General features: G+C 64.6%; 1 protein-coding gene across 3 annotated transcripts in view; it reads left to right on the top strand.

Annotated features, from left to right (window-relative positions):
- Window positions 1-26,459, top strand: part of PRDM16 (PR/SET domain 16) — a gene marked incomplete at both ends in the record, with an annotated part of 284,479 nt that overhangs the window by 82,965 nt on the left and 175,055 nt on the right. For all 3 annotated transcript variants that reach the window (XM_081087367.1, XM_081087368.1, XM_081087366.1), the window contains one exon: window positions 12,602-12,948. In XM_081087367.1, coding sequence (XP_080943493.1) covers window positions 12,602-12,948 — 347 coding nt within the window. The remainder of the gene's footprint in view (window positions 1-12,601; window positions 12,949-26,459) is intronic.

Below are 26,459 nucleotides of genomic sequence, written 5' to 3'. Positions count from 1 at the left end.
GAACAAGCCTTGATCAAAACTGCAGCGGCACCGCCGCCCGGGGCGATGGAAGCACGAGGAAATGGGTCGGGCCTGAAATAGGAACGCGTCCCCCGAGCACCGCGATAAATAACCGTCTTAGAATAATGCGCCGCGTTAAGGGGGGCCAGGTGGTCTGGGCTGCCGGTCACCGCCCCCGGCCCTGCGTCAGCCCCGCTGGACGGGCCGGGCCGGGGAGGGCGAGTGGGGGCAGCGAGCTCTGGGGCGGTCTCTGCCGGCAGCCCCGTGGCAGCTGGGCCCAGCTGCAGGCGGGCGCCGGGGAGGGCAGGGATGTGGTGAAACCTGCCCCAGGCCCGTGCCAGTCTGTCGGGAGGTGGATCTGACCTTGAGTGGCTGAGCTTGGCCGTGGCCCGGAGCAGCGAGCGACTCATTCCCAGGGTTCCAGTGTCCCAGGCTCTGAGGGGCTGCTGCTCAGGCTTCACTCCCAGCAGAGGGCTCATCCGGAGCCTTCATCCATTTGTGCATCAGTTTCTGCATCTGTGAAATGGGTAGACTGGTGACCTGCTTCGAGATGTTGTGAGCAGACTAAGAACCGAGGGGGCAGGTGGGGAGCTTCCGGAGGGGGCTGTGAGCGGCGAGGACCCCCCAGCTGCACCCCTGGGGGGCCAGGGCCCTCCAGCCCGGCTCTCTGGATCTGTCCCAGGCGGCTGTAACAAAGTACCATACACTGGGGGCATCAAACATTTATTCCCCGCGGCCTCCGTCATCCCGTGGCCGTGTGCCCCTCTGTGCCGCTGTCTCCTCTTCCTGTGAGGACAGCGACCCACCTAACCTCGACGACCACCCCGCCTCCAACTCGGGTCGCATCACGGGACCCAGGGTTCAGGCAAAACATGTGGCGGGGCCACAGCTCAGCCCACACGGCCATCCTGGGGGCCAGGGGGCCAGTGGAGCACCTGGCCCAGGGCCCGAAGGACCCGCACTGCCCGCTCTGGGCCCTGGACTGGCCGCGGGTGGTTCTGGCCTCACTTCCTCATGCCCGAGCCTTTCCTGCCGGCTCTGTGCCGGGGACAGGCCACCCCCCGTGCAGGAGACGGTGCGTCTTGTCAGGGTTGGGGAAGGAGGGGCTCCCTCTGTGTGGGGGAGGCCGCACACCTGGGCCCTGGCAGGAGCGGCTGGGCCAGGCCGCGAGCGAGACAGGGGCCAGCCCTGTGCCTCCCCAGTCCCACGCAGCTGGGCTCTGCGCCTCCGGTCCCTGCGGGCCAGGTCCCGGGCGTGGACTGGATTCTAAACGGCAATTGATTGTTATTCGCATTTAGCACGTCTGCAGGAATGTCTGTTCTCAGAGCTATTCATCTGCCGTGTTCATAACCGCGCTCGGCTCGGCGAGGGCTCTGAAGCTCGAGGCTGCGTGCGGGGCGAATGGCCATGAGCGCGGCCGGGGGCGGCGCAGCCCTGGCGCTCCGGCGGGCAGGCGGGCGGGCGGCGGGTCCCCAGCACCGTGGGCGCCTCTTGGGGCCGGTCCTGGAGCCGGGACCCTCCAAGCTTATCTCTCAGGCAGGTCCGCGCTGGGAGAGGCCCCACGTTTGCCGTGGGCGATTGAAAACGAACAATGGCAACACGGAGCGCCGATTCCCGGCTCCCTTTCCAGCAGGTGGTTTGGGAGGCGGGTCTGCAGGACGCTGGTGCAGCCCCAAGGACCCCCCCATCGGGGACGGCTCCCCCTTGCCTGGCTGCCCTCGGCAGGAATGCAGCAGCCTGGAAATCCCGTTAGAAATCCTGACGTCACTGCTTATCCAGTGGCCTCCGTGGGCCCAGCCTGACTGCGTGCTGCTCTCTGCCCCCTCCCCCTCCCTGAGCCGCAGGCAAGATGGTCCCTGATAGTCACAGCTCGGGGGACATACGGGCTCGGGGGCCGTGGGGGGTCTCTGCGGGGCCCAGTACCCAGTACTCCTCGCCGTGTGGTTCCAGAGATAAAAGAATAGTCAGAAGGTGGGGAAGCGAAGTGCCACCCGCTCAGAGGGCTGGGCCTACAGCTGCACCCCAGAATCGCCGCTGCGCCCACTGCACCCCTGGAGTGCGGGCCAGGCAGGCCACTCTGTGGCTGAAGGGAGGCAGCTCCGAAGGAGCAGCTGAGAACAGGCTCCTTCCCGAGATGGGGACTGGGCCAAGCAAGCCCAGCGTCCCCCAGATCAACCAGAGTCCGGGGGGGGGGGGGTGGGTAAGAGGAAAAGGGTGTTACCCTCAGGGAAGGGAAGTCAAGAATGGGAAGTGAGAGTTTCTGCCTTTAATTTTTTCCGTCCTTCTGCCTACATACCCACCCACCATCTCCATCCGTCCATCCAAATATTCATTCATCATCCATCCACCCACCCTCCATCCATCCATCCATCCACCATTCACCTACCACCCACCCTCTACCCACGATCCATCCACCCACCATCCACCCACCATCCACCCATCCATCCACCCACCCTCCCTCCATCCATCCATCCATCCGTCCAAATATTCATCATCCATCCACCCACCCTCCATCCATCCATCCATCCATCCACCCACCCACCATCCACCCACACTCCATCCATCCAGATATCCATCCACCATCCACCTACCACCCAACCTCCATCCATCCATCCAAATATTCATTCATCATCCATCCATCCATCCATCCATCCACCCACCATCCATCCATCCATCCCCCCACCCACCATCCATCCATCCATCCCCCCACCATCCATCCATCCATCCATCCACCCACCATCCATCCATCCATCCATCCACCCACCATCCATTCATCCATCCATCTACCCACCATCCATCCATCCATCCATCCACCCACCATCCATTCATCCATCCACCCACCATCCATCCACCCACCATCCATCCATCCATCCATCCACCCACCATCCATCCATCCATTAACCCGCCATCCGTTCATCCATCCACCCACCCACCATCCATCCAAAAATCCACCCACCATCCATCCATCCATCCATCCCCCCATCCACCATCCATCCATCCACCCACCCACCATCCATCCATCCATCCACCCACCATCCATCCATCCATCCATCCACCCACCATCCATCCATCCATCCACCCACCCACCATCCATCCATCCATCCATCCACCCACCCACCATCCATCCATCCATCCCCCATCCACCATCCATCCATCCATCCACCCACCATCCATCCATCCATCCATCCCCCCATCCACCATCCATCCATCCATCCACCCACCATCCATCCATCCATCCATCCACCCACCCACCATCCACCATCCATCCATCCATCCACCCACCATCCATCCATCCATCCATCCACCCACTATCCATCCATCCATCCATCCACCCACTATCCATCCATCCATCCATCCACCCACTATCCATCCATCCATCCATCCACCCACCATCCATCCATCCATACATCCACCCACTATCCATCCATCCATCCATCCACCCACCCACCATCCATCCATCCATCCATCCACCCACCATGCATCCATCCATCCATCCACCCACCCACCATCCATCCATCCATCCATCCACCCACCCACCATCCATCCATCCATCCACCCACCATCCATCCATCCATCCATCCACCCACCCACCATCCATCCATCCATCCACCCACCATCCATCCATCCATCCATCCACCCGCCATCCATCCATCCACCCACCATCCATCCATCCATCCACCCACCATCCATTCATCCATCCATCCATCCATCCATCCACCCGCCATCCATCCATCCACCCACCATCCATCCATCCATCCATCCATCCACCCACCATCCATCCATCCATCCATCCACCCATCATCCATCCATCCATCCATCCACCCACCATCCATCCATCCATCCATCCACCCACTATCCATCCATCCATCCATCCATCCACCCACCATCCACCCATCCATCCACCCACCATCCATCCATCCATCCATCCACCCACTATCCATCCATCCATCCATCCATCCACCCACCATCCATCCACCCACTATCCATCCATCCATCCATCCATCCACCCACCATCCACCATCCATCCATCCATCCACCCACCATCCATCCATCCACCCACCCACCATCCATCCATCCATCCACCCACCCACCATCCATCCATCCACCCACCCACCATCCATCCATCCATCCACCCACCATCCATCCATCCATCCATCCACCCACCCACCATCCACCATCCATCCATCCATCCACCCACCATCCATCCATCCATCCATCCACCCACTATCCATCCATCCATCCATCCACCCACTATCCATCCATCCATCCATCCACCCACCATCCATCCATCCACCCACCCACCATCCATCCATCCATCCACCCACCCACCATCCATCCATCCACCCACCCACCATCCATCCATCCATCCACCCACCATCCATCCATCCATCCATCCACCCACCCACCATCCACCATCCATCCATCCATCCACCCACCATCCATCCATCCATCCACCCACTATCCATCCATCCATCCATCCACCCACTATCCATCCATCCATCCATCCACCCACCATCCATCCATCCATCCATCCACCCACTATCCATCCATCCATCCATCCACCCACCCACCCACCATCCATCCATCCATCCATCCACCCACCATGCATCCATCCATCCATCCATCCATCCACCCACCCACCATCCATCCATCCATCCACCCACCATCCATCCATCCATCCATCCACCCACCCACCATCCATCCATCCATCCATCCATCCACCCACCCACCATCCATCCATCCATCCACCCACCATCCATCCATCCATCCATCCACCCGCCATCCATCCATCCATCCACCCACCATCCATTCATCCATCCATCCATCCATCCATCCACCCGCCATCCATCCATCCACCCACCATCCATCCATCCATCCATCCACCCACCATCCATCCATCCATCCATCCACCCACCATCCATCCATCCATCCATCCACCCACCATCCATCCATCCATCCATCCACCCACCCACCATCCACCATCCATCCATCCATCCACCCACCATCCATCCATCCATCCATCCACCCACTATCCATCCATCCATCCATCCACCCACTATCCATCCATCCATCCATCCACCCACTATCCATCCATCCATCCATCCACCCACCATCCATCCATCCATCCATCCACCCACTATCCATCCATCCATCCATCCACCCACCCACCCACCATCCATCCATCCATCCATCCACCCACCATGCATCCATCCATCCATCCACCCACCCACCATCCATCCATCCATCCATCCACCCACTATCCATCCATCCATCCATCCACCCACTATCCATCCATCCATCCATCCACCCACTATCCATCCATCCATCCATCCACCCACCATCCATCCATCCATCCATCCACCCACTATCCATCCATCCATCCATCCACCCACCCACCCACCATCCATCCATCCATCCATCCACCCACCATGCATCCATCCATCCATCCACCCACCCACCATCCATCCATCCATCCATCCACCCACCCACCATCCATCCATCCATCCACCCACCATCCATCCATCCATCCACCCACCCACCCACCATCCATCCATCCATCCATCCACCCACCCACCATCCATCCATCCATCCACCCACCATCCATCCATCCATCCATCCACCCGCCATCCATCCATCCACCCACCATCCATCCATCCATCCACCCACCATCCATTCATCCATCCATCCACCCACCATCCATCCATCCATCCATCCACCCGCCATCCATCCATCCACCCACCATCCATCCATCCATCCACCCACCATCCATTCATCCATCCATCCATCCATCCATCCACCCGCCATCCATCCATCCACCCACCATCCATCCATCCATCCATCCACCCACCATCCATCCATCCATCCATCCATCCATCCACCCGCCATCCATCCATCCACCCACCATCCATCCATCCACCCACCCGCCATCCATCCATCCGTAACTTGAGCCCTTAGTGGACGAGCTGACTCGGTGCTGACGGTCGGAGCCGCAGCACGGAGGAGTGGCATCTGGCCAGGCCTGCCCGTTGTTCCAGTCGCCTTCATAGCCACAGCTTCTGGAATTGAACGGCCGTGACCACCCTGGGACTTCGCTTCCCACAGTCGCAGTGATTGTCTGTTCACCTCACCTCACCTCTGCCACCACATCCCTTTCATACACTGACCTGACCTGAGTGGCACCTTCAAATACTGCTTTCCACGGGCCTGGTGGCATTTAGCTTGACCCTCGGCATTAAAACCTGGAGTTGGCCAGTTGATGTGATGGGGACGTTAGGCCCGGGGCCCACAGAGCCCGGGTGGGGTGGGGGCACTCCCAGAGCCCGTGGGCCGCTGCGTCTGGTGGCCTCAGGAGGAGGTTTCAGCTGCAAACAGATGGGAGAGGCCTGGCCACGTGGCTCCACTGGACATAGAACCTGCTATTTCCCGGATGTCATGAGGGTCCTCTCCCTGGGAGCCGTGCTAGGGAAGGGGGGTGCTAGGGGTCCCCCTCAGCCACAGAAGCCCTGTAATACAGCAGGTGGCTCAGGGGGTCTTGAGTGACACCTCTGGGGGCCAGTCTGCAGAGGGCTGGGGGCCAGAACACCGCCCCGTGGGAGTCCCTGGAACCTCCGTGGGAACCTCTGCTGGCCGGGGGGCCAGGTGCCCGGCTGTGGGTGGACCGGAACTGTGAGCTCGGCCGGGAGCTTCCTCACCAGAGAATTGTCCTTTAAAGGCTCTGGTGGAAAACACACCGAGGCCAGTTTCCCTTGGCGACCGGGTGGGGTTGCTGGGCGTGGTCGACTCTGGTCCTTGCCGCGGGTCTGGGTGGATGGAGTGGGCAGGGGTGGATAGAGCGGGTCGGGGTGGATGGAGGGGGTGGGGGTGGATAGAGCGGGTCGGGGTGGATGGAGGGGGTGGGGGTGGATAGAGCGGGTTGGGGTGGATGGAGGGAGTGGGGGTAGGTGGAGGGGGTGGGGGTGGATAGAGCGGGTTGGGGTGGATGGAGGGGTGGGGTGGATGGAGGGGGTGGGGGTGGGTGGAGGGGGTCGGGGTGGATGGAGCAGCCTGGACCTCCAGGCTGACCTGTGGCCGTTTTAGGAGGTTGGTTCCCTTCACGTTCGCCCCTGTTCTCCCAGGCGCACACTTGCGATGCAGCATTTCTGACGCGGGCTGTGCACCCCCCCCCCCCCACTCAGCGCTGCAGCTGCAGCTGCCATAGGTGGAGGGTGCGGGTGGGCACAGCCCGCTTGCCTGCAGCTGCCGGCGGAGTGGGTCTCCTCATGCCAGGGCACACGGATGCCATGGGTCTGGGGACCCCACGCTGAGCACCTCTGAGCTGGAGGGGCAAACTGTCCCCCAAACACCCGACACTGCTGGTCCCTGGCTCCTGACACCGACCAGGGCAGCCCGCTGGGCGCGCCCTCCAGCGCCTGCCCCGGGCACAGCGACATCGGTGGCCCAGGGCTCAGGGCCGCCTCTGGGGGCGGAGCTCCCGCTCCTCGGCCTGACCCACAGCTGGACGCCATGCTCTGCGGTCTGTCCCCACAGGCAGCTCAGACCGGCACCGTCCCCTCTGCGCACCTGGTTCCTCAGCCCCGGCCGCTCCGTGGGAAGTTCAGCCAGGGCCACATGGTGTCTGTCTGACCCCTTCGACGGGAGAGGTGTCCGCTCGGCCCCAGCCCCGTGTGTCCTGTGTCCCACGCATCCTGTGCCCCGCGCGTCCTGTGTCCCGCCCGTCCTGTGTCCCGCCCGTCCTGTGCCCCGCGCATCCTGTGCCCCACGCTGTGGGACCCGAGGGTGCAGTTTTGCAGAGCGGGCCGGTCTCCACAAGGAACCAGCACCCCTTTGAGAGGGGCTGCATTCATTCTTAGAGGCCACTGGGTTCAGAGGCCACCGGGTGAGAATGCCCAGGGAGCGCTCCTGGCCGCTGCTCCGCCTCAGGATAGGGGTTGCTTAAGATCAGCGGTTCTCAACCTGTGGGTCGTGACCCCACAGAGTCTAAGCCAGAAGTGGGCAAACTTTTTGACTCGAGGGCCACAATGGGTTCTTAAACTGGACCAGAGGCCGGAACAAAAGCATGGATGGAGTGTTTGTGTGAACTAATATAAATTCAAAGTAAACATCATTACATAAAAGGGTACGGTCTTTTTTTTTTTTTTAGTTTTATTCATTTCAAACGGGCCGGATCCGGCCTGCGGGCCGTAGTTTGCCCACGGCTGGTCTAAGACCATCGGAAAACATATATAATTACTTATTGTTTTTGTGATTAATCACTATGCTTTAATTATGTTCAATGTGTAACAATGAAATTGGGGGTCACCACAACATGAGGAACTGTATTAAAGGGTCTCGGCATTAGGAAGGTTGAGAACCGCTGCTTTAGAAGTTTCCAGAAGGGCCTGGCTGAGCTGGCCTGGCCCTGACTAGCCAGGCTGTGGGGAGCCAGCTGAGCCCCGGCCTGTGCATCACCCCCACCCATGCTGTCGCCGTCACCGCCCAGGGAGGCCGTGCTGGTCCCAGTTCACAGGAGGAGATGTCAGCTCGGCCTGGCCGCGTCGGTCGGTGTCACTGACGACGCGAGGGAGGAGCGTGGGAGGCGGTGTCGGCAGCTCTGGTCTGAGGATGCGGCTGGACTTTCGGAGCCGGTTCCGTGGGGGCAGGGACGGTTTCTCCTTGGGGCGCCATGAGCCCATGGGCCGGTGCAGCGTGGGCCCGGCGGCCACAGGGCGGGTTGGCCGGCATCGTGCTCAGCGGGCGGGGCTGCGCATCCCTCCACCGGGAGAGGGCGACGGCGCGGTGGGCGGTGGCTGACCTCGCAGGGCCTGGGTGGGTTCGCTGCGAACCGGCCTCGCCGCGCCAGCTCCTCCGGCAAACCGGGGCCGGGGCCCCCGCGGGCCCACTGGCTGTTTCTAGAAGGTCACTCATGGGGGATCACCATGGCCTCTGACCTGTTCTCCCCACTTGAGGGAACAGTAGTGTCCCCCGCAAGGATCAGCAGAGGTCGACTTGCTTTTGACCTTTGACCCTGAGATGATCATCAGAGGGGCTGGAGAGAGGGGAGAGAAGGTGCAGATTTGGGGGTGCTCACTCCCTGGCTGGGCACAGGGCACCTTGGTGGCCTCTGCCATCCCAGCCCTGCCTGGCACCACCGCCCTTGAGGGTGTTGAAGAAGGTGACGGGTGAGGGTCCCGAGGTGGTTCCCTGCCCAAAGGATCGGGATGGGGGGTGGGGTGGGGGAGGGGGGAGACCGGGCCAAGGGGCGGGGTCTCTGGGACGGCGAGAGCAAGTATTGTTCTCCGGCTACTCAGAGCTGAGCAGCACAGACCTGGCTTTTCAAGCAGGTGCTCTTTCATCCGAACTGTCACTGAAGTCATTGCAGGCTTGCACGCAGCCGCAGGCCTGCGAGAGGGCGAGACCCTGTGCCCTTTGCCTGGTTCCGATGCTAAGAGTTTGCCAAACTCCCGGCCCCTCCTGGTGCTGACAAGGGTCCAACGGACAAGGACGCTATGGAGGATGTTGATACAATGTATCCTCCGTCTGACCTGGGGCTGTAACCTGCGCCAGGCGCATTCAGCTCTGTGTCCTGTGGGTCCTTATCCACCACAGGCGGGCTTTCCCCTCCCTTCTTCTCGGGGTCCCAGGCAGAGTTCAGCCACACCTCCCCCCAAGGGAGGCAGGGGGCTGGCTGGACCCATCGCCTCCCCTCACGCTCCTCACAGACTCACAGGCACCCACACACTCACACACGCAGCACCCATACACCCCCCCCACCCCCTCCCTCCCGGCTTTTATATCCTGGCAGATCTCCCTAAAGAACTTTGAGGAACGGTGGGCTCAGGCCCGAATCCGTCTCCTGAAACTACCGCAAAACCCAGTAAAGGAGCGAGGGCCCCCCGCAGTAGCTAACACACATCGCTCAGCTGTTCCCACGTCATAAAACGCCCGTGTTCCTGGCTCTGTGTCCCGGCCTTGGAGAGGGAGTCACTGGACACGGGCCAGCGTCAGGAGCCAGGGTGGCCGGTCCAGGGGAATGCACGTCCAGCCCAGGGCAGAGGGCAGAGGGCAGAGGGCAGAGGGGTCCGCCCAGGCGGCCACCGCTGTGTCCCTGGCTGGAGCGCTGGGCTGAGGAAGGATGGCCTCTGGATCCGGCCTCGGGTCCAGGACCCCGGGGAGAGGGACCGTTTGCGCTTGGCCTGGCCCGCGCCTCTGGCGTCTCTGAGCGGCTCTCCGCTTCCTCCGGGGCCCGGGGGCGGCTCTTGACACCTCATTTTCTCCAGATGCTTCTGCACAGTAACCAGGCCACCTGCCTCCACTCTGAGGGGTGAGGGAGGGCGCTGGGGCAGCGGAACAGAGGAGACTGGCTCTCCCGGTGCCTCGGGCAGCACTTAACCCCGTGCCCGCGGGGGCGGAGGCCCCACAGCCGCCTTCAGTCAGCAGGAAACACGCCCCGGCCCCGCGCTCCTGTCTGTGTGGTCGGCAGGTTCAACACGCTTTTAAGCTCGGTTACCCGCCAGCAGGCGAGGTGTTCGGGGAAGTAGGATTCACACAGAAACTGTAAAGGGCCCGGCCGGCTGGCTCAGTGGGTGAGCGTCGGCCTATGAACCAGGAGGTCGGGGTTCGATTCCGGTCAGGGCACAGGCCCGGGTTGCGGGCTCGATCCCCAGTGGGGCGTGTAGGAGGCAGCCGATCCATGATTCTCTCTCATCATTGACGTTTCTCTCTCCCTCTCCCTTCCTCTCTGACATCAATAAACAAATATTTTTTAAAAAAGAAAATAACACCCCCGCCAAAAACAAAGAGCCCCGAGATACCCCTGCGTGCGGGGGACACAGTGCAGGGGGCCCGCGTGCAGCCTGGCTGGTCCCCCATTGTCTGGAGGAAACGCCCCCCCCCCCCCGCCCAGGAGTGGGGACTTGCGTGGGGCCCCGGGGTGAGCTCTGTGGTTCCCAGGAACGAAGTGGCACCTTAATTGCCCCCTTGCAACCTGCCTCCACGGGGGGCAGGGGAGGGGGAGGGGGTGCCTTTCAAACCTAAGCCACTGGGGTGCTCAGAGTTGGGGGGCTCGCTGCTGTTTGCTGGAGGGGACCCCGCCAGCCAATGGCGGACGGAACCGTCGCCTCCGCAAAGGCGCTAAATGACTAGGTGACCCCTCGCGACGCTTTCTCCTTGAGACTCGTTTCTCCGCAAAGAAAACCTCTTGTTTGTCCTGCACCAGATCTGCCTGCTCCTGGCGCGAGAGGCCGGAGTCGCTTTTCTTGTACCTAGAAGTCCCGTCACCATGGAGACCTCGGCCTCGCCGGCCACGGCAGGCAGGGAGCAGGGAGGGCCGAGGGCCGAGGTGACCACAGCGGCCGGGTCACCTTCACAGGTTTGCAGAGGGCGGAGCATGTGGACAGAGGTCAGCAGCTCGGGCCAGGCGGGTGTCCTCGCTGCTCCTCCCCCCCCCCCCCCCCCCCCCCCCCGTCCTCTGACTTCTAAGACCTCCTGCTGTGAAGTTCACATCACATGGAGACTGGCCATTTTGAGTGAACGGTTCAGTGACATTTAGTGCATTTGCAAATGACATCCTAGCGCCGTTCATGGGGATGCGGGTGGTGCCACCAGCTCCTCCGTCCGTCCCAGAGGATCCTTCCTCGGAGGACACGCCTCGCCACGCGCACGCCGTCTCGGGGCCGCGGGGTCTGGGAATCCCACCAGTAGGGAGCCCTGCGCTGCGTGCGTGGCCTTTTGGGTCTGCTGCTCGCTCAGCGAGGCGGTGGCCGGCCTCCTCCCGGCTGGACCTTCACCTGTGGACGGGCTGCTCCTCAGCGCTCGCCGCTGTGGGCCCAGGTGTGCCCGCCGCGGGGGTTGTGGGTCACGAGCGCGCTGTGAACGCTCACCTGTCTTTTCAGCTCTTGGGGGTGATGCCTGCGTAAGCCTCTCCCGGCTGTGCCGCGCCCCCCACCCCCGCCGCCTGCTCGCTCCCCAGCCCGCGTGTTACCGCCCCCTCGGGGCTGGGCTATGCCAGGGGCACTGTCCTGGCACCGAGCGTCTCAGGAGGAGCCCCGCAGAGAGGACCCTTTTGCCCTCAGCTCAGCCCTGGGCCTCAGCCCGCGGGTCCCGTGCGGTGCCGTCAGCTGCCGCCCTCACCTGCCAAGAGCCGGTCAGGAACCGGGGCCGCTGCCCACCAGCTGCCCAGAGAGGCCCAGGTGTGGGGTACAGGCCCCAGGAGCCCAAATCCTGAGTCCTCCCGGGAACTCGGGCCGCCTCCATTCAGGCTGCAGACACACTGGGTGGCTCTGGGACGTGGGTGCACCACCAGCCCCAGGCTGGGGGCCCGTGTGACGACGCCCCCCAAGCTTGTGGCCTGTGGGTGCTCCTGTCCCCGCTCTCCCACACGTGGCCACGGGAGGCGTGGGGAACGCTGGTTCCGAAGGGAGCCTGGGGGGCGGGGGGCGGACATCCTAGCGCCGTTCATGGGGAAGCGGGCTGCTGGGTCCGGAGGGGCAGAGGCGACGTGTCCTGGGCAGGGGGTGCCTGGGTGCCCGGGGTTCCTATCCGTCCCCGTCCCGGGGGCCCCGAGCCTCGCGCCCGGGGGAGGGGTGCCGCCCGGCCTGACGCTGTGCTGTGCTCTTTCCCTCAGGTGACAGTGACATTGTAAATAGTATGTACGAGCCGGACCCGGACCTGCTGGCGGGAGAGAGTGCGGAGGATGAGACCGAGGACAGCATCATGTCCCCCATCCCCATGGGGCCGGCGTCCCCCTTCCCCACCAGCGAGGACTTCACCCCCAAGGAGGGCTCGCCCTACGAGGCCCCCGTCTACATCCCCGACGACATCCCCATCCCCCCCGACTTCGAGCTGCGAGAGTCCTCCATCCCGGGCGCCGGCCTGGGCATCTGGGCCAAGAAGCGGCTGGAGGTCGGGGAGCGCGTGGGCCCCTGCCTGGCGGCGCCCCGGGCCGCGCGGAGGGAGGACTTCGGCTGGGAGGTGAGTGTGATGGATCGCGGCGTTTATCTCGGGCTCCATCTATTTATAAGCCCCGAGGCCGGCGGGAGGGCGGCGGGGAGCGTCCGACGGTCACGGTTCCCAGGCCTATTTTATCCCGCGGCTCGCATGACGCGACTCCCAAAGCATCGAGGCCCCCGGACCGGCAGCCCCACCGGCCGCCCGCCCCGGAAATGTGTCTTTAATGAGCTCATGTCTTAAACCGCCCGAGCTGCCCGTCTGGTCTGAGGTGCTAAGGCTGTGAGCTCGGGGGCGTGGAGAGGAATGGGGTGTCCCGGGACGTCTCCACTCCGGGGAGCCTCCTGCACATGGGGCCGCTCCCAGGACACGCCCGCGGCCGCGCTGTCCCGTGCACATCCACCCCCGGCCCCCGGCCCCCATCCCCCGGCTCCCTGAGAGGAGCCCCCGCTTCTCATATTAGTGGGGTGCACACTCTCATCCTGCCGGAGGGGAGTCGGCAGCTTAGCCCAACAGCCGAGGTCTGCCTCGATGGTCCTGAACCCCAGTGGTCAGGAGGGTGGAGGCACAGGTGAGGCTGCTGACGCCCCTGAGGCGTCCCTCCCTTGGGGTGCCCTGCTGCGGCCACCAAGGCCCTGGGCCCCATCTCGGGCTTCGCTGGTCTCACGGGTCGGGGACCCTGCTGGGGAAACGCGGGTGCCGCCAGGCTCTTGGGCCGGGTCAGGTCTGGCAGGAGGGCGCCATGGCTGGGACCAGGCAGTGAGGGTCAGGAGCCTCTCCGGAAGGTGGGACCGAGTGGCCCTGCCCCTCCCCCACCCTCCCATGAGGCTTTGCAGCTTCTAACCAGGCCCATCAGGCCCAGGCTCTCCCCAGAGACAGCGCTGCTCAGGCGCCCTCTTTCCAGCTCATTGGCGGCTCCTGAGCCCCCCCAGCACCTCCCCTGCGCCCACCCTGTGCTCTTTCGTGGCTCCTGGGACGTCCCCTCAGAGCCAGGGTAGCAGCTCCGACAGGGACAGGCGTGTGGTTTGGGCTGCGAGTGGCATTTGGCAGGCCCTGCCTGTCCCCCCTCCAGGCCCCCGTCCCGCCCGGCTGCGGGGAGAGTGATGACGGTGCTGGGGGACAGGCGCAGGGGGCCTGGGCTACCTCGGGAGCCGGTGGCTCTGGCCGCTGCGGGGGGCACGCACCGCTCAGGCAGCGCGTTGGCGACCTGGAGGTGCTTGTTCGCTCAGCTCCGCCACAGGCTCCGCCACAGGCTCCTGTTGGCTCTCTTTTAAGGAACGGCCATGTCGCGGCTGCTTGCTGGGTGCCCGGCCTGGTCCGGCCACCCTGTTATCGGTCCGGGCTGTTGACTTTGCGATATTATTTATTCTCGGCGAACGTGAGGGAACGCTGTCCCCGCGGCGCCTCCCGCCTCGCCGTGGGCTTGTCCGGTCGTGACCCGCCAGCTGCCTTTCATGCCAGCAGCTCGGGAAGTGTTCGCCCTGCCCACGCCCCCGGGGCGCATGGGGCACTCAGGGCGCGGGCGCGGGCGCGTCTGGCTGTTGCGAGCTGGACGCCGACTACCTGCTCGGGATCCGTCTTGGGGCTTCGTGGCTCCAGCGAGCGCGTCGGCAGCTGTCTGCGTCCCTGTTGCATTTGGGAGCCTACGGAAACCACTGCCTCCCCAGAACCGGGAGGGGCGGGCAGGTGTCCCCAAAACTCAGGGCGACCCCACTTTCCCCTGAAACCGACCAGGAGGCCGAGGCTGCCTTCTAGCTCAGGGCCGCCGTGTGGGCCTTGGGGCAGGATGCCGCCGTCAGCAGCCTCGTGGGGGTTTCCCGCGGCTCCCTCGCCAGGTCATTGCCGTCTCGCTTGGTTCTGGCGCCTTCAGAGTAGGACGGGCGGCTCGGGAGAGCTGCGACTCTCAGGTGCCCCATCCCAGCGGCAGAGGAGTGGTCCCTGGTCGCACCCGGGTGGGCACCAGGAGGCCTCAGATCGGAGCGGAAAAGCCGGCTCCACAGCCTGGATCTTTCTGGGAGTCCCCACGCCCCAACGTAAATCCAGTGGCCTGACCCAGGGCCTGTCCGCTCCGTCCTCCCGCGGGGAGCCCGGCTCCGCAGACAGTGCGATGGGAAGATAACTGGACATGCCCTACCGGCTGTGGCTCAGCGGATAGAGCATCGGCCTGCGGACTGAAGGGTCCTGGGTTCGATTCCTGTCAAGGACACATATCGGCTGCAGGCTCCTCCCCCGTTGGGGCTCATGCAGGAGGCAACCAATCCATGTATTTCTCTCATATCACTATTTCTCTCTGTCTTTCCCTCTCTCTTCCACTCTCTCAAAAAAATCAATGGAAAAATATCCTCGGGTGAGGATTAAAAAAAAGAGAAAAAAAGCTAATTAGACAGCGGTTAGCGCGTGAGAGGCAGGTGAGCAGGTGAGGCGGGGCGGGCCCAGGACCTCGGAGCAGGTCCCGGGGACAGCGCCCGGAGGCCACGATCCCACCACAGCCCCCGATTGTGTCTGTGCAGTGGCTCAGCCTCAAGCTGGTCGTTGTTGTGTAAGTCAGGGTGGTCTGGTTTTACCGCCGTCTACTCGACATGGTCTACATGCCATTCGTTTGCTGAGAGAGAAGAGGTGGGGACACCTTAGCAAAGATGACAAAAGACGCCCGAGGAGGGTCCTGTGTCAGCGTGGGCTCCCGGGGGGCAGGGTCCACGCTGGCAGGGGGATTCCCTGTCCGCTGGGCCTGGGAGTCGGCCACACAGAGGGGTCCCCCCACAGACACGGAAGGTGTCACCCAGGCCTGAGTGAAAGCCGCGGTCAAATGGATTGCGCTTCCCCTCATTCTGGGGCGCCCTGGAAACCGTTTTCTTTCGACCCCGAGACTAACATTGTTTTCCTGGACGTTCCATTGGAATCGAATCCAAGGCCCCTTTCCTTTCGTCTTCATGTGGCTGACATCCGGTCTGGCCACGCCCGGCCCCGGGGTCCCTCACACTCCGGCAGGACACGCGTCTCTCCCTGGGCCCGACGTGGGTGACCTACGACCTTCAGGGTCAAGGTTTCATGCAGGCGTTTTTCTTCAGCAAAATGGGAATGAGGCGTTCGGCCGGGCAGGTGAGCCCCTCCTCCCACATGTGTTGTAGACCTCCCGTCTCCTGGGTGCTCGGAGGACACCTGGAGATTCCTGTCATTTTTTAAAAATATTTTTTTATTGATTTCAGAGAGGGAGAGGGAGAGAGAGAGAGAGAAACATCCATGATGAGAGAGAGTCATGGATTGGACGCCTCCTGCACAGCCCACACTGGGGATCGAGCCTGCAACCCGGGCATGTGCCCTGACTGGGAATCGAACCCTGACCTCCTGGTTCATAGTCGATGCTCAACCACTGAGCCACGCCGGCCGGGTGATTCCTGCCATTTTGGAAGGAGACACACCCCAGGTCAGGTGTATCTGCCCCGCACCCCGGCCTGGCCAGGCACGTCCGTGGGGACAGATGGGAGTTGGGGTGAGTGGAGATGGCCCTGGGCTCCATCAAAGAGAGGTAGCCTGTCCCCGAGCCCGGGTGACGCCTAAACACTGCCCCCCCCCCCCCCATGGGCTGCCTGCCTGCCGCCGTGGCCGCCACACACCCGGCCCGAATAAATCACCCCCTGATTGCATTTCATTGCCCTGGGGTCTGAGAAACAATGATTTGATCATCTGTTGAGTAAATGATGACATTTATCATCGTGCTGTTTACTTTGCTAATTAAGAGATGGCTGTGAGTGACAGGCCAGAGGGAGGGCTGTGGCAGGGGGCTCCTCGGCCACCTGCCCGGGCCCTGCAGCTGTGACACCCTCCTCTCTCGCCCCCTGTTGTGGGGCCTGGCGGGTGGGGAGTGCCATGCCCGGCCCCGGGGAGCCCGCAGGGGTGAGCCCACCCCACTCCTGCCTGTGCCCGGCTTGTCTCTTGGTTGGGTGCCTATCTCCCCAGAAAGCGAGGCTGGCGGTGGCAGGTGCCGAGAGCGTCGCCGGGCCTGGGCTGTGACTGGTGCCTCAGCACCTCTGCCTCTGCTTAAGGGGCCGGTGGACATGTCAGCGTGAAGGGGGGCCTCCATCCTCCGAGCCACTCACTCGGTGCGTCGCCTCACCCTGAGGCCTTAGCTCTGAGTACTAACACTCGTGTCCGCTGTTCAGCCAGCGAACAGGCTGCGTCTGGGCCAGGCCTGTGGGAGGCTCCAAGGCCAAGGGGGACACAGCCCTGAGGCCTGGGGCTGCTCGAAGCTCCAACGCTCCGACCACGTGACCCCCCCCCCCCCCCCCCCGCCGGCTCCCCCAGGGTCCTGGGGCCGATGGGAGGTGATAGAGAGGACCAGGCCCACCCTGCACCCCTGGGCCTGGGGCTGCAGGACACCCCGCGAGGCCAGGGCAGGGGACGCCACAGGAGAAAGCTCCGCAGCCCGCACTCCCGGTTCCGGGACACTCCTGGGACTTCAGGCTAAGTTCCTGCCCGGGACACGGGCCTGGAGAAAGTCCTGGGCTCGAGAGGAGCAGTCGGAGCCCCGCCCACCTCCGTGCACCCTGAGGAACGTGGTGGGGGTGCTCCTGGGCAGGCCGCGCGCCTCACAACAGGAAGAAGATGGGGGCCTGTTTTGGGTGGAAAGTGGCAGGAGGAGGACACAGGGCGGGTTCGGCTTCTGAATCTCTAGGACGGAGCTTCCTTGGGGACCCCGATGGAATTCTCGGGTCCCAGAGGCTGAGTCACCCTGTGGGGGAGGGGCAGGGCCACTGGGAGTTCCTGGTGCGTCCAGTCTCTGCATCCTGGGCCCTCGCAGGCCGAGGGGCTTGCAGGGTCACACACACCCCCAGGGCCGCAGCCTGAGGCTTCCCTTCCACCTCAGCCCCCCCCCTCTTCCTGCGTCAGCGTCTCCCCTGCCCCCCTCCTCTTCCGTCTGAGTTTGCAAAGGAAGCTGTGAGGTTGGCGCTGGAGGGTCAGGGCGGTTCCTGGGACTTGCCTGGGGTGTCTGGCCCTGATGGCTGAGGCCTAGATCCGGGGCCTGACCTGACCTGCGTGTTGGATCGCCGGGAGCGTCAGAATGACAGGTGCCTGGGCCGGAGAGAGGCTCCGCCAGCAGCCCTGTGGGCCCAGGGCTGTCCTGGTTTAGAGCCCACCTGGGCGTCGTGCTTGTGAGAGCATCCAGAAAGTTCCATGGGCAGTCGGGGCCGGACAGCAGATCTAGAGAGAAAGAGGGAGGGTCGCCCGCCCTCCTGCACCTGCGCGGGGCATCGGACGGCAGCTGGCGGCGAGGCACACGGAGGCTTCCAGAGGGCGCCGCCTGTCCCAGGGGTCAGAGAGGGGCCGGGCGTCGGTCCCGCGCAGACGGTGCTGCTTGGTGGCCAGTGTGTGCCCCGCTCGGCACGCTCTCTGCCCTGGAGCCGTCGCCTGCCCGCGCTTGCTGGTGTGCCTGGCGGAGGGGCACCTCGCTGGATTTTCTTCGGCTCACCTTTGATTCGGATCATCTCATTGCTGCTTTTTTAGAAATATATTTTTATCGATTTCAGAGAGGAAGGGAGAGGGAGAGAGAGATAGGAACATCAGTCATGAGAATGAATCATGGATGGGCTGCCTCCTGCTCACCCCCCATTGGGGATCGAGCCCGAAACCCGGGCAGGCGCCCTTGACCGGGAATCAAACCCTGACCTCCTGGTTCATAGGGTGGCGCTCAGCCACGGAGCCACACTGGCCAGGCTCATTGCTTTTTTTCCCTTGTCACTCTGATAGGGCCAGGTGCTGGGGAACAGGGCTGGGTACTGGGGGACAGGCCCGGGTGCTGGGGGACAGGCCCGGGTGCTGGGGGACCGGCCAGGGTGCTAGGGGACAGGGTGCTGGGGGACAGGGCCGGGTGCTGGGGGACAGGGCCAGGTACTGGGGGACAGGGTAGGGTCGGTCTAAAGCAGGGGTGGGCAAACTTTTTGACTCGAGGGCCACAAAGGGTTCTTAAACTGGACCGGAGGGCTGGAACAAAAGCATGGATGGAGTGTTTGTGTGAACTAATATAAATTCAAAGTAAACATCATTACATAAAAAAAAGGTCTTTTTTTTTTTTAGTTTTATTCATATCAAACGGGCCGGATCCGGCCCGCGGGCCGTAGTTTGCCCACGGCTGGTCTAAAGGATAAAGACCCAATTCTGGGGCTTCCTGTGGGTCTGATGGCCACATGAGCTACGGCCTGGTACTCTCTGCCCCGAATCTGGACTGTTCTTTGTCTCACAAACTCCAGGACCCACACCGGAGACGCCCCAAAACCCTCCCCCCCACTGGACGGGACCCCCAGATCGTCCTCGCCAAGGCTCCCCGCCGGGCGAGGGCGTGCCCAATGCTGCTCCGCTCGGCCTGTGCCGCTGGGTTTTATTTGAGGCCTCGAAACACGGCAGGGGCTTTGCTTCCTGTTTTTCTCGTGATCATTATCTGAGCGCCTTTAGGAGGCAACACACACCTGCAGGACCTGCCAGGTCCACGTGGCCGCCCTGCGCGTTCCCACCGGCGCACACGGGCCCGGACAGCGTGCGCCGGGGGCCTGCCCGGCCCGGCCAGCAGGAGTCAGATAGGGCCCTCAGCGACCTCCCTCTCCGCAGCCTCTCCGGGCGCAGTGAGGGGGCCGTGTCTCCAGCCCCCGCCCGCCCTCTGGGCACCGTGACATCAGGTCCGGACATTTTTAGCCCAAGAATGCCCTAAACGCGCTATCTCGGGCCGGCCGCCGCGGGTACATCAGGAATTTAGAAAAAGGAGCGAGAATGACTAAGAATACCTCCCGGCGCTCCTTTACTTCCTTAAGGGGCAATAACTCAGCCCGGGCCAGCGAGCGGGACTGGCTTTAAATAGCGCATCTGATTCACAAGCGAAAAAGGAAATGAATATTTTCTCTTCGTGTTCTAGAGACGTCCACGCATACCAGCGCCCTCGGCTCTTTTCCCTCCGTGTCTCACACCCACCGTGGCAGCCAGACCCACCCGCAGCCCGGGCCGCGGCTGTGAACAGGGGCCGGGGCGATAGCGCCAGGTTGTCAGGACAGGGGGGAGGGGGCGGGGGAGGGGGAGCCACACCGCTCGGCCTTCCCCTGGGCCGGGGCTCAGCCCTTCCTGTGGGCCCCTGACCGCTGCCCAGGAGAAGGGGGCTTCCCTCCCTCTCTCCTTTTTCTCTTTTTTTCCCTCAGAAAAGGAGGGACAGCACATCGGGGGGAGGAGCCAGGACACCGGGTGGCCCCGGGCCGCGCAGGACTAGTGGGGCCGCCAGGGCTCCCGAGAGCGGTCACCCTCACCCCATCAGCTGATGCTCCGTCCCGAGGGTCCGGTCCAGTGGGGGATGTGGCCTCCTCCATGGAGACTGACCATGACGGCCCCCTCCCCGAGGGCCAGGCGGTGATGGCCAAGGGGGGTCCCAGGCACCGATTGTCCCGGTCATGCCTGGAAACCCCGGGGTCCTCACCATTCTCCCCCGAGTCCTAGAGAAGGGAGGGGTCAGGGAGGGTGGCACGGGAAGTTGGCACAGGGGTGAGGCCAGGCTCGGGACCCCTAGGCATCGTCTTTCTGCCCACTCCTCCCGAAGTTCATGAGGCCAACACTGCGGAGAGCACGGCCACAGCCCCACCGCCTGGCGCCCCCAGTGAGGGCAGCCCCACTGCCACGGCCTGCGGGCGATGGCCTGACCCTCGGCTCCTCCAGGGGACGGGATGAGGAGGTGTGGGGGGACAAGGACGTGACCTTGGCCTCCGTCTGCGCCCACTCTGCCCCCAGCAAGGCTGGCTCTCGAGTTCGGCCTGAGCCTGGCTGGCCGGCCCCCCTGCGCCAACCCCGTCTCCGGGGACCCACCTGCTGAGACCGAAGTATCTGCAGGGCCCGGCACTTACTGGGAAATATGTCTATTTCTAGCACTTTCCCAGCAGCGGCCTCGCCGGGAGCAGACCGGGCCAGGAGGGCGGCCCCTGAGGGTGGCAGCTACTGGCCAGGCGGCTCCCTGGGGATCCCCAGCGCGGCCTGGGCCGGTCCATCCTCCAGCCCCTCCGTGGGCCTCCCCCGCCGGGTAGGACGCGGGTCCCAGGGTGGCAGGCCATAAAAGGTTCCCTGGGCCATGGGACGGGGCGCACCTCCCGCCGGGCCTGTCTGCTTATCAGGCTCCTCTCGAGTGGGAATCCAAGGCTGGTCACCCCGTGAGGAATGTGTTCTCAGCGAGTTGCAGGCCAGGCCACCTCTCAGCCAACCCCCGCCCTCTCCTGCTCCGCTCGGCCCCGGACGCTGTGGGCGGCTGCTCAGAAGGCCCTGTCGGGGGCAGGGGGGAGGCCGTGTCCCCAGCATCGAGGGTGCTCCTGTGGCCCCCTGTGTGCTCCTCACTTGTCTGGGGCCTCGTGAATCCCAGGGCCTCACAGCCTCACAGTGACTTAAATCAAGTGACAGGTGCGCCGTGGTGTCTGGAGTCGGGGGGGGGGGGGTCTCCTCCTCCGAGAGGAACGATGCTAAGATGGGGTGGCCTCGTGGATGGGCCCGGGAGCCAGAGCCCGGCCCCAGCTCCCCTGTGCGTCCGGCCGGCCAGCCACTGCGCTGTTCCATGCGTGTCCCAGGGAGTCGGCTGGAGAACGGCCTGGCCTCCCGCGGCCGTGCCCAGGGGCATCTGTGGGCCCAGGCTTGTGGCCCTCTGTCCCCGCAGACCGGGGCGGGCAGGGGTCCCGGGCAGGGGTCCCGGGCAGGCTGCCGGCCAGCAGGCGCGGCCCACGCTGCCTGGCTCCGCGGCGGCGGTCCTCGGCCGGGCGGGCGGGTAATTGCACGTCCATTGTGTGAGCTGCTGCGCCGTGTTCAGACACCCACCTCCACTCCCTCCCCATTGACGCTCTCCGAGTCCACAGGGCTTATCGGCGCAGTCACTCCGCGAGCCCAGCTAAGGTTTCTGGCGTTTAGGCCCCGGGCATTGTCTGTGCCCGCGGCGGCGAGATAAACCCTCACCCAGAACAAAGTCGCGGTGACCTTTCACAAGTGGAAGCGCCTTGTTTCCCTCCAGACCAATTTATCAGCCTCCCTTTCACTGCGGGCAGCACTGCCAAAGGCGGGCGGGCGGGCGGGCGGGCGGGCGGGGGATGAGGAGGCCTGGCTGGTGCTTCTCCCCGCGGACACCCAGGGGCTCACGGGCTGTGGCAGCGGGAAGGGAAGGGACTGGCCTGGAAGATCCAGCCAGGTGAGGGCCAGGGCGGACAGGGTCTGAGGGTGGCCGAGCCTGGGAGGGGGGCCCAAACCCCTCCCCTGGCCTCCTTCAGGCCCCAAGGAAAACCGTGGGTGCAAAGGCTGAGCCAGATGCCATAGCGATAATAAGGCGGCTCCAGGCCTGAGCCCCAGGAGGGCCTCGGGGACCCGGGCGACTGCTCCTGGGCTTGCCCGCCCCCCCACCTCCTAGGGCGGGGGCTAGGTAGGGAGGAGAGGCTGCCCGGGGCTGGACCTCAGGCGCGTGAACACAGGGAGCCCTTGGGGGTTGAGGACCTGGCCAAGAGCCCATTTCTAGAAGGTGCCATGTGCTTGGTTCACACGGTGAAGAAGCGCTGGGGGCCGAGAGCAGGGGGGGGCCCAGCCCGCTGCGCCCCAGGCGTGCCGACCTCCCGTGCTTGCCCGCTCGGCTCGGGGCCGGAGGACGCCCCGAGGGACCCGCCCCCCTTTCTGACGTCGGAGCTTTCGAAGGTGACTGACCTCAGAGCATCGGTGCTTGGGCCCCGCCTCCTGTCATCTCTCGTCTCCAAGGAATTGGGGGCTCCAGGCCTCCGGGCAGCTGGGGCAGAGCCCACAGCTCCTCGGGACACCTGGGTGCACCTGGGTGCCGGGCTCCCCCAAACTAACAATGGCGCCGCCCCGAGTTCGCCCCTTCCCTGAGGCTGAGGGCACCTGTCCAGCAGGGAGACCCTGCGGGGACGGCTGCCCGGGGGAGGGGACCCTGTGCTGCCCAGGCTCGGCCCGAGGTCCCCCGCGAGGGTGGCTTTCCGAATGGAGGGGGCTCTTCCCTGCACTGAGGCAGGGCCCTGGGGGCGGGTCTGCGGGGCGGGGCCGAGCCCCACGGCCGGAGCCCTCGGTCAGCTTCCCCTGAGACCGAGGTGGGGGAAGGAGACACCTGCCGTCGTCCGTGGGTCTGAGGGCCCAGATCCGGCCTCCCGACCCCGGCGGCTGAGATGTTCACGTCACGGGTGGGGATGGTGCGCGGGCGGAGGGGCAGCTGGGGCTCAGGACACTCGGCCGAGACCCCCGCGCGCTGTCCCGTCTCTGGGCCTCAGTTTCCCCACTTGTTAAGCAAGAGGGTTGAAGCGAATCTTCCTGAAGGCACCCCCAAGGCTGGCCTGTCCCTGGACCCTCGGTCTTTAAGGGGAGACTTTCATCCGTGGGGTCTGGACTGTCGGACGGCGCCTCCCCAGACTTGGCCGCGGTCTGTCCCTTCGGAAGCTGTGCTCCCCAAGACCGGCGCCCTCGTCTCTGATGAGCTCTCCGTCGCTGGGGTCTCCGATAAATGGAAGCTCCCGTCGGCCGCCTCCTGCCGGACGCCCGGGACCCGTGCCTGGCGTGTCCGATGCGTTTCTCCAGGAACCTGCGCAGAAGGGGGCGCCTGGGCCTCCGGCAGCGATTCCCACGCGGTCCCTCTGACGCGGTCCCTCCGACGCCTGGACGGGGGTTTGAGGAGTGAGGCGGCGCTTTGAGAACAAGGAAGTCGCTGCCAACTGGCCTCAGCGAGTTCTCATTCAACGGCAGCTTTCCAACAGGCTGGTTAGGGGGCAGCCGGGCCATGAGAGGGGCTGCAGACAGCGCCGGTCACAGTGCGAGGAAGGCGGGCAGGGCCGGGTCCCCGAGATGCCGCTGGGACGCGGACTCGGCGCCCTGCAGTCTGGGGCCGGGGGTCCCACCCGGGGTGTCGGCAGAGCCGTGGGGAGTCCGTCCCCGGCTCTCTCCTGATGGTGGTGGTTTGCCGGACATCACTGGCTCGTGGACACATCACCCCAAGATCTCAGCCGTCACCCACACCTGCCTGTTGCGCCCCTCTCTGTGCGGACGGTGCCAGTCCTGCTGGGTGAGGGCCACCCCACTGCAGTGCGACCTCGTCTAGCCAGTCACCCCGCAGCACCCCTGTTTCCACATCGGCCCCATCAGCAATTCACCCCCAGCTGGTCCCCTTAGAGATCGAACACCTGCCGGGTCATTGCCAGGCACTGGGCTGGCCCACCTGGCCCTGCGTGAGGTGCCGGCCCCTCTCCCGGCCGTGGGCACCCGGAGGGAGGAGTCAGGACTGGAGCGCAGGCCACGGAGACCAGGGGGGTTAGCTAACGGAGGGGATGCGAGCCCACCTTAACAGGAAGAGACTTTTAGGGTTCGCACTTGCCGCCAATTCCCCCATTTCGCACGTGAAGGTGGCAGCAGGGAAATGAACGGAATCGGAATTGGCCTGGCCACCCCTCGCCGTGCCCTCCCGGGTGGGTGAGCCTGGACGCCACCTGCCGGCTTTGACACATGTTCTTCGAGGAGGACAAATCGGGGGCACAATGTGGGGGTAGAGCAAGGTCGCGCGGACACTGGAGGGAGAAGTGGTCACCAGGACACGGCAGCGACAGACGCCGCGCCAAGCCCACGGCTCCGAGGAAGAAGCGGGAGCAGGGACCCCCACACGCCGGCGCCCCGATGCCGCCCGTCCCAGGTCCGGAGGAAAGCGTGGCTCCCTTCACAGCCGGGGCCGGGAGGTCTGGCGCCTCAGAGGCCGGCTGTCCAGCCACGTCCAGGCGTCTCGTCTCCCGCGAGCGGGGTGGGCGCGGGAGGGAAGGCGGTGTGGACCCGCGCTCCTCAGGCTGGGAAGGCCGCCGGCCCGGCCTGTGCCCCGGCCCAGGGGTGCGCAGCCCGAAGGCCCGAGGAGTCCAGTCCCAAAGGCAACAGTGGAAAGTGGGTGACGCCGGAAGAGAGTGGGGGGACGGGGGGGCCCCGCGGGCGGCTAATTGGAGTGCGGCCAGGCGTGGGGGACAGGCGGGCGCCCGGACAATGCTCTCGGAGCCGGGAGCCGGGGAGCGGGACTGTTATGGAATGAGGGGGAGCCAGCACCCCGAAGGAGGAGAGGAGGAGGGGAAGCTGCCGGACAATGCAGCCTAAGCCGGCCATTCACCCGGGAAAGGCGCTTCCTCCTCTCCTGGGGGGAGGCGGCTCCCTTTTGTTCCGCGGGGGCGGGCCGCGCTGGGGGGCGCTCACCTAGGCTCGGGGGGGGGGGGGGGGGCAGGCATTGAGGCTAATCCCGTGCGGGCAGTGGTGACAGCGGACAGTCACGCAGCACACAGGGCTCCCGGAGCCCCTCCGCCTTCGCGAGCCCGCGGCCCAGCAGGCCTGACCCCGCCTCCCGCCAGGCCACCCGACTGCTTCGTCTCCACTGGACACGCGATTTCCTGGGCGCTCGGGCCCTGCGCCTGCGAGAGGCCTATCCCGGTAGCTGGATGAGAGAATGATGTTTCTGGAAGCAGCAATAAAACCCCATAAAACACAGACATGGGCCAGCCGGCAACCTGCCCGGACCAAAAAAAGTGTGTGTGGGGGAGGGGGGGGGGGACGATACAGGTTCCATAAAAAATAAACACCGACCGGCCCAAGCGCTGCGCTCAGTGAGTTCACGCGTTAATTGATCCTCCAGGTGCGGCCTCCTAACCCAGCTTTAACGGAGCACGAGGTGAGGACGGAGGCGGCCTCTGGTTGTGGGCAGCTGGGCAGCGTGTGCAGAGGTGGGGGGGGTGCTGGGCACTCCCGGGGGCACCGGGACGGGCATTCCTGGCTGACCCTCCGCCCCCAGTGCTGACTCAGTACTGGGGGGCCACCATAGGGAGGGGACCGGCCACCCCTCCGTCCGCTGTGCCGCTCAGACCCTCCTGTCGGACCCGAATGCCATTGGGTTCAGGGGCCCGTAGAACCTCCCGGAGGCGGAAGCAAGGCACCGCCCCCCACTTTCCTAGCCAGGGCCCTGCTGGGAGGGGGGGGGAGGCCGGCACCAGCCCACTGACCACCCTGGCCGGGCCCCGCAGGGCTGTGGTCAGACCGGGAGGGGCCCAGGTGTGCACCCGCTGTGGGAGCTCCAGGGATGGGAAGGTGCTTGGCTGGCGCCGTGGCTTTGTTTCCGGGTGTCCCTGGGGAGTCGGGCTCCACCACTGCCCTCGGGGGCCACACGTCCCTCCTGTCCACGGGGCCCAGGCCTCTCAGGTGCCCCCAGGAGGAAAGCCTGCAGGGCGAGCACAGACCTCTGTCCTTGGGGGTGACGAGCACATATGTTTGCAACGAGGAGTCCGTGTCGGGGCGCCCGGGGTGCCGTGGGGTGTCTGGCAAGGGGAAGCGAGTGACCTCCTATAGGGCCGCCCACAGTCCATCCCCAGCCGGCAGGTGCCTGACCCCCCGGGTCCTCGGGCCTCGGGGCGGAGACCTGGGTGTTCGTGCCGTGGCAGGTGCGCGGTACTTCCTCCGCGGACCGTGACCCTGTCTCCTGAGCAGCAGTGAGGAAAGCGCGGGCGGGCGGGCGGGCGGAGGGATGGGAGCTC

This window comes from Myotis nattereri (assembly GCF_964212035.1).
Source record: "Myotis nattereri genome assembly, chromosome: 3".
Lineage (NCBI taxonomy): Eukaryota > Metazoa > Chordata > Mammalia > Chiroptera > Vespertilionidae > Myotis > Myotis nattereri.
Note: the sequence above shows the minus strand (reverse complement) of the source record. Positions and strands in the feature narration are given on the sequence as shown.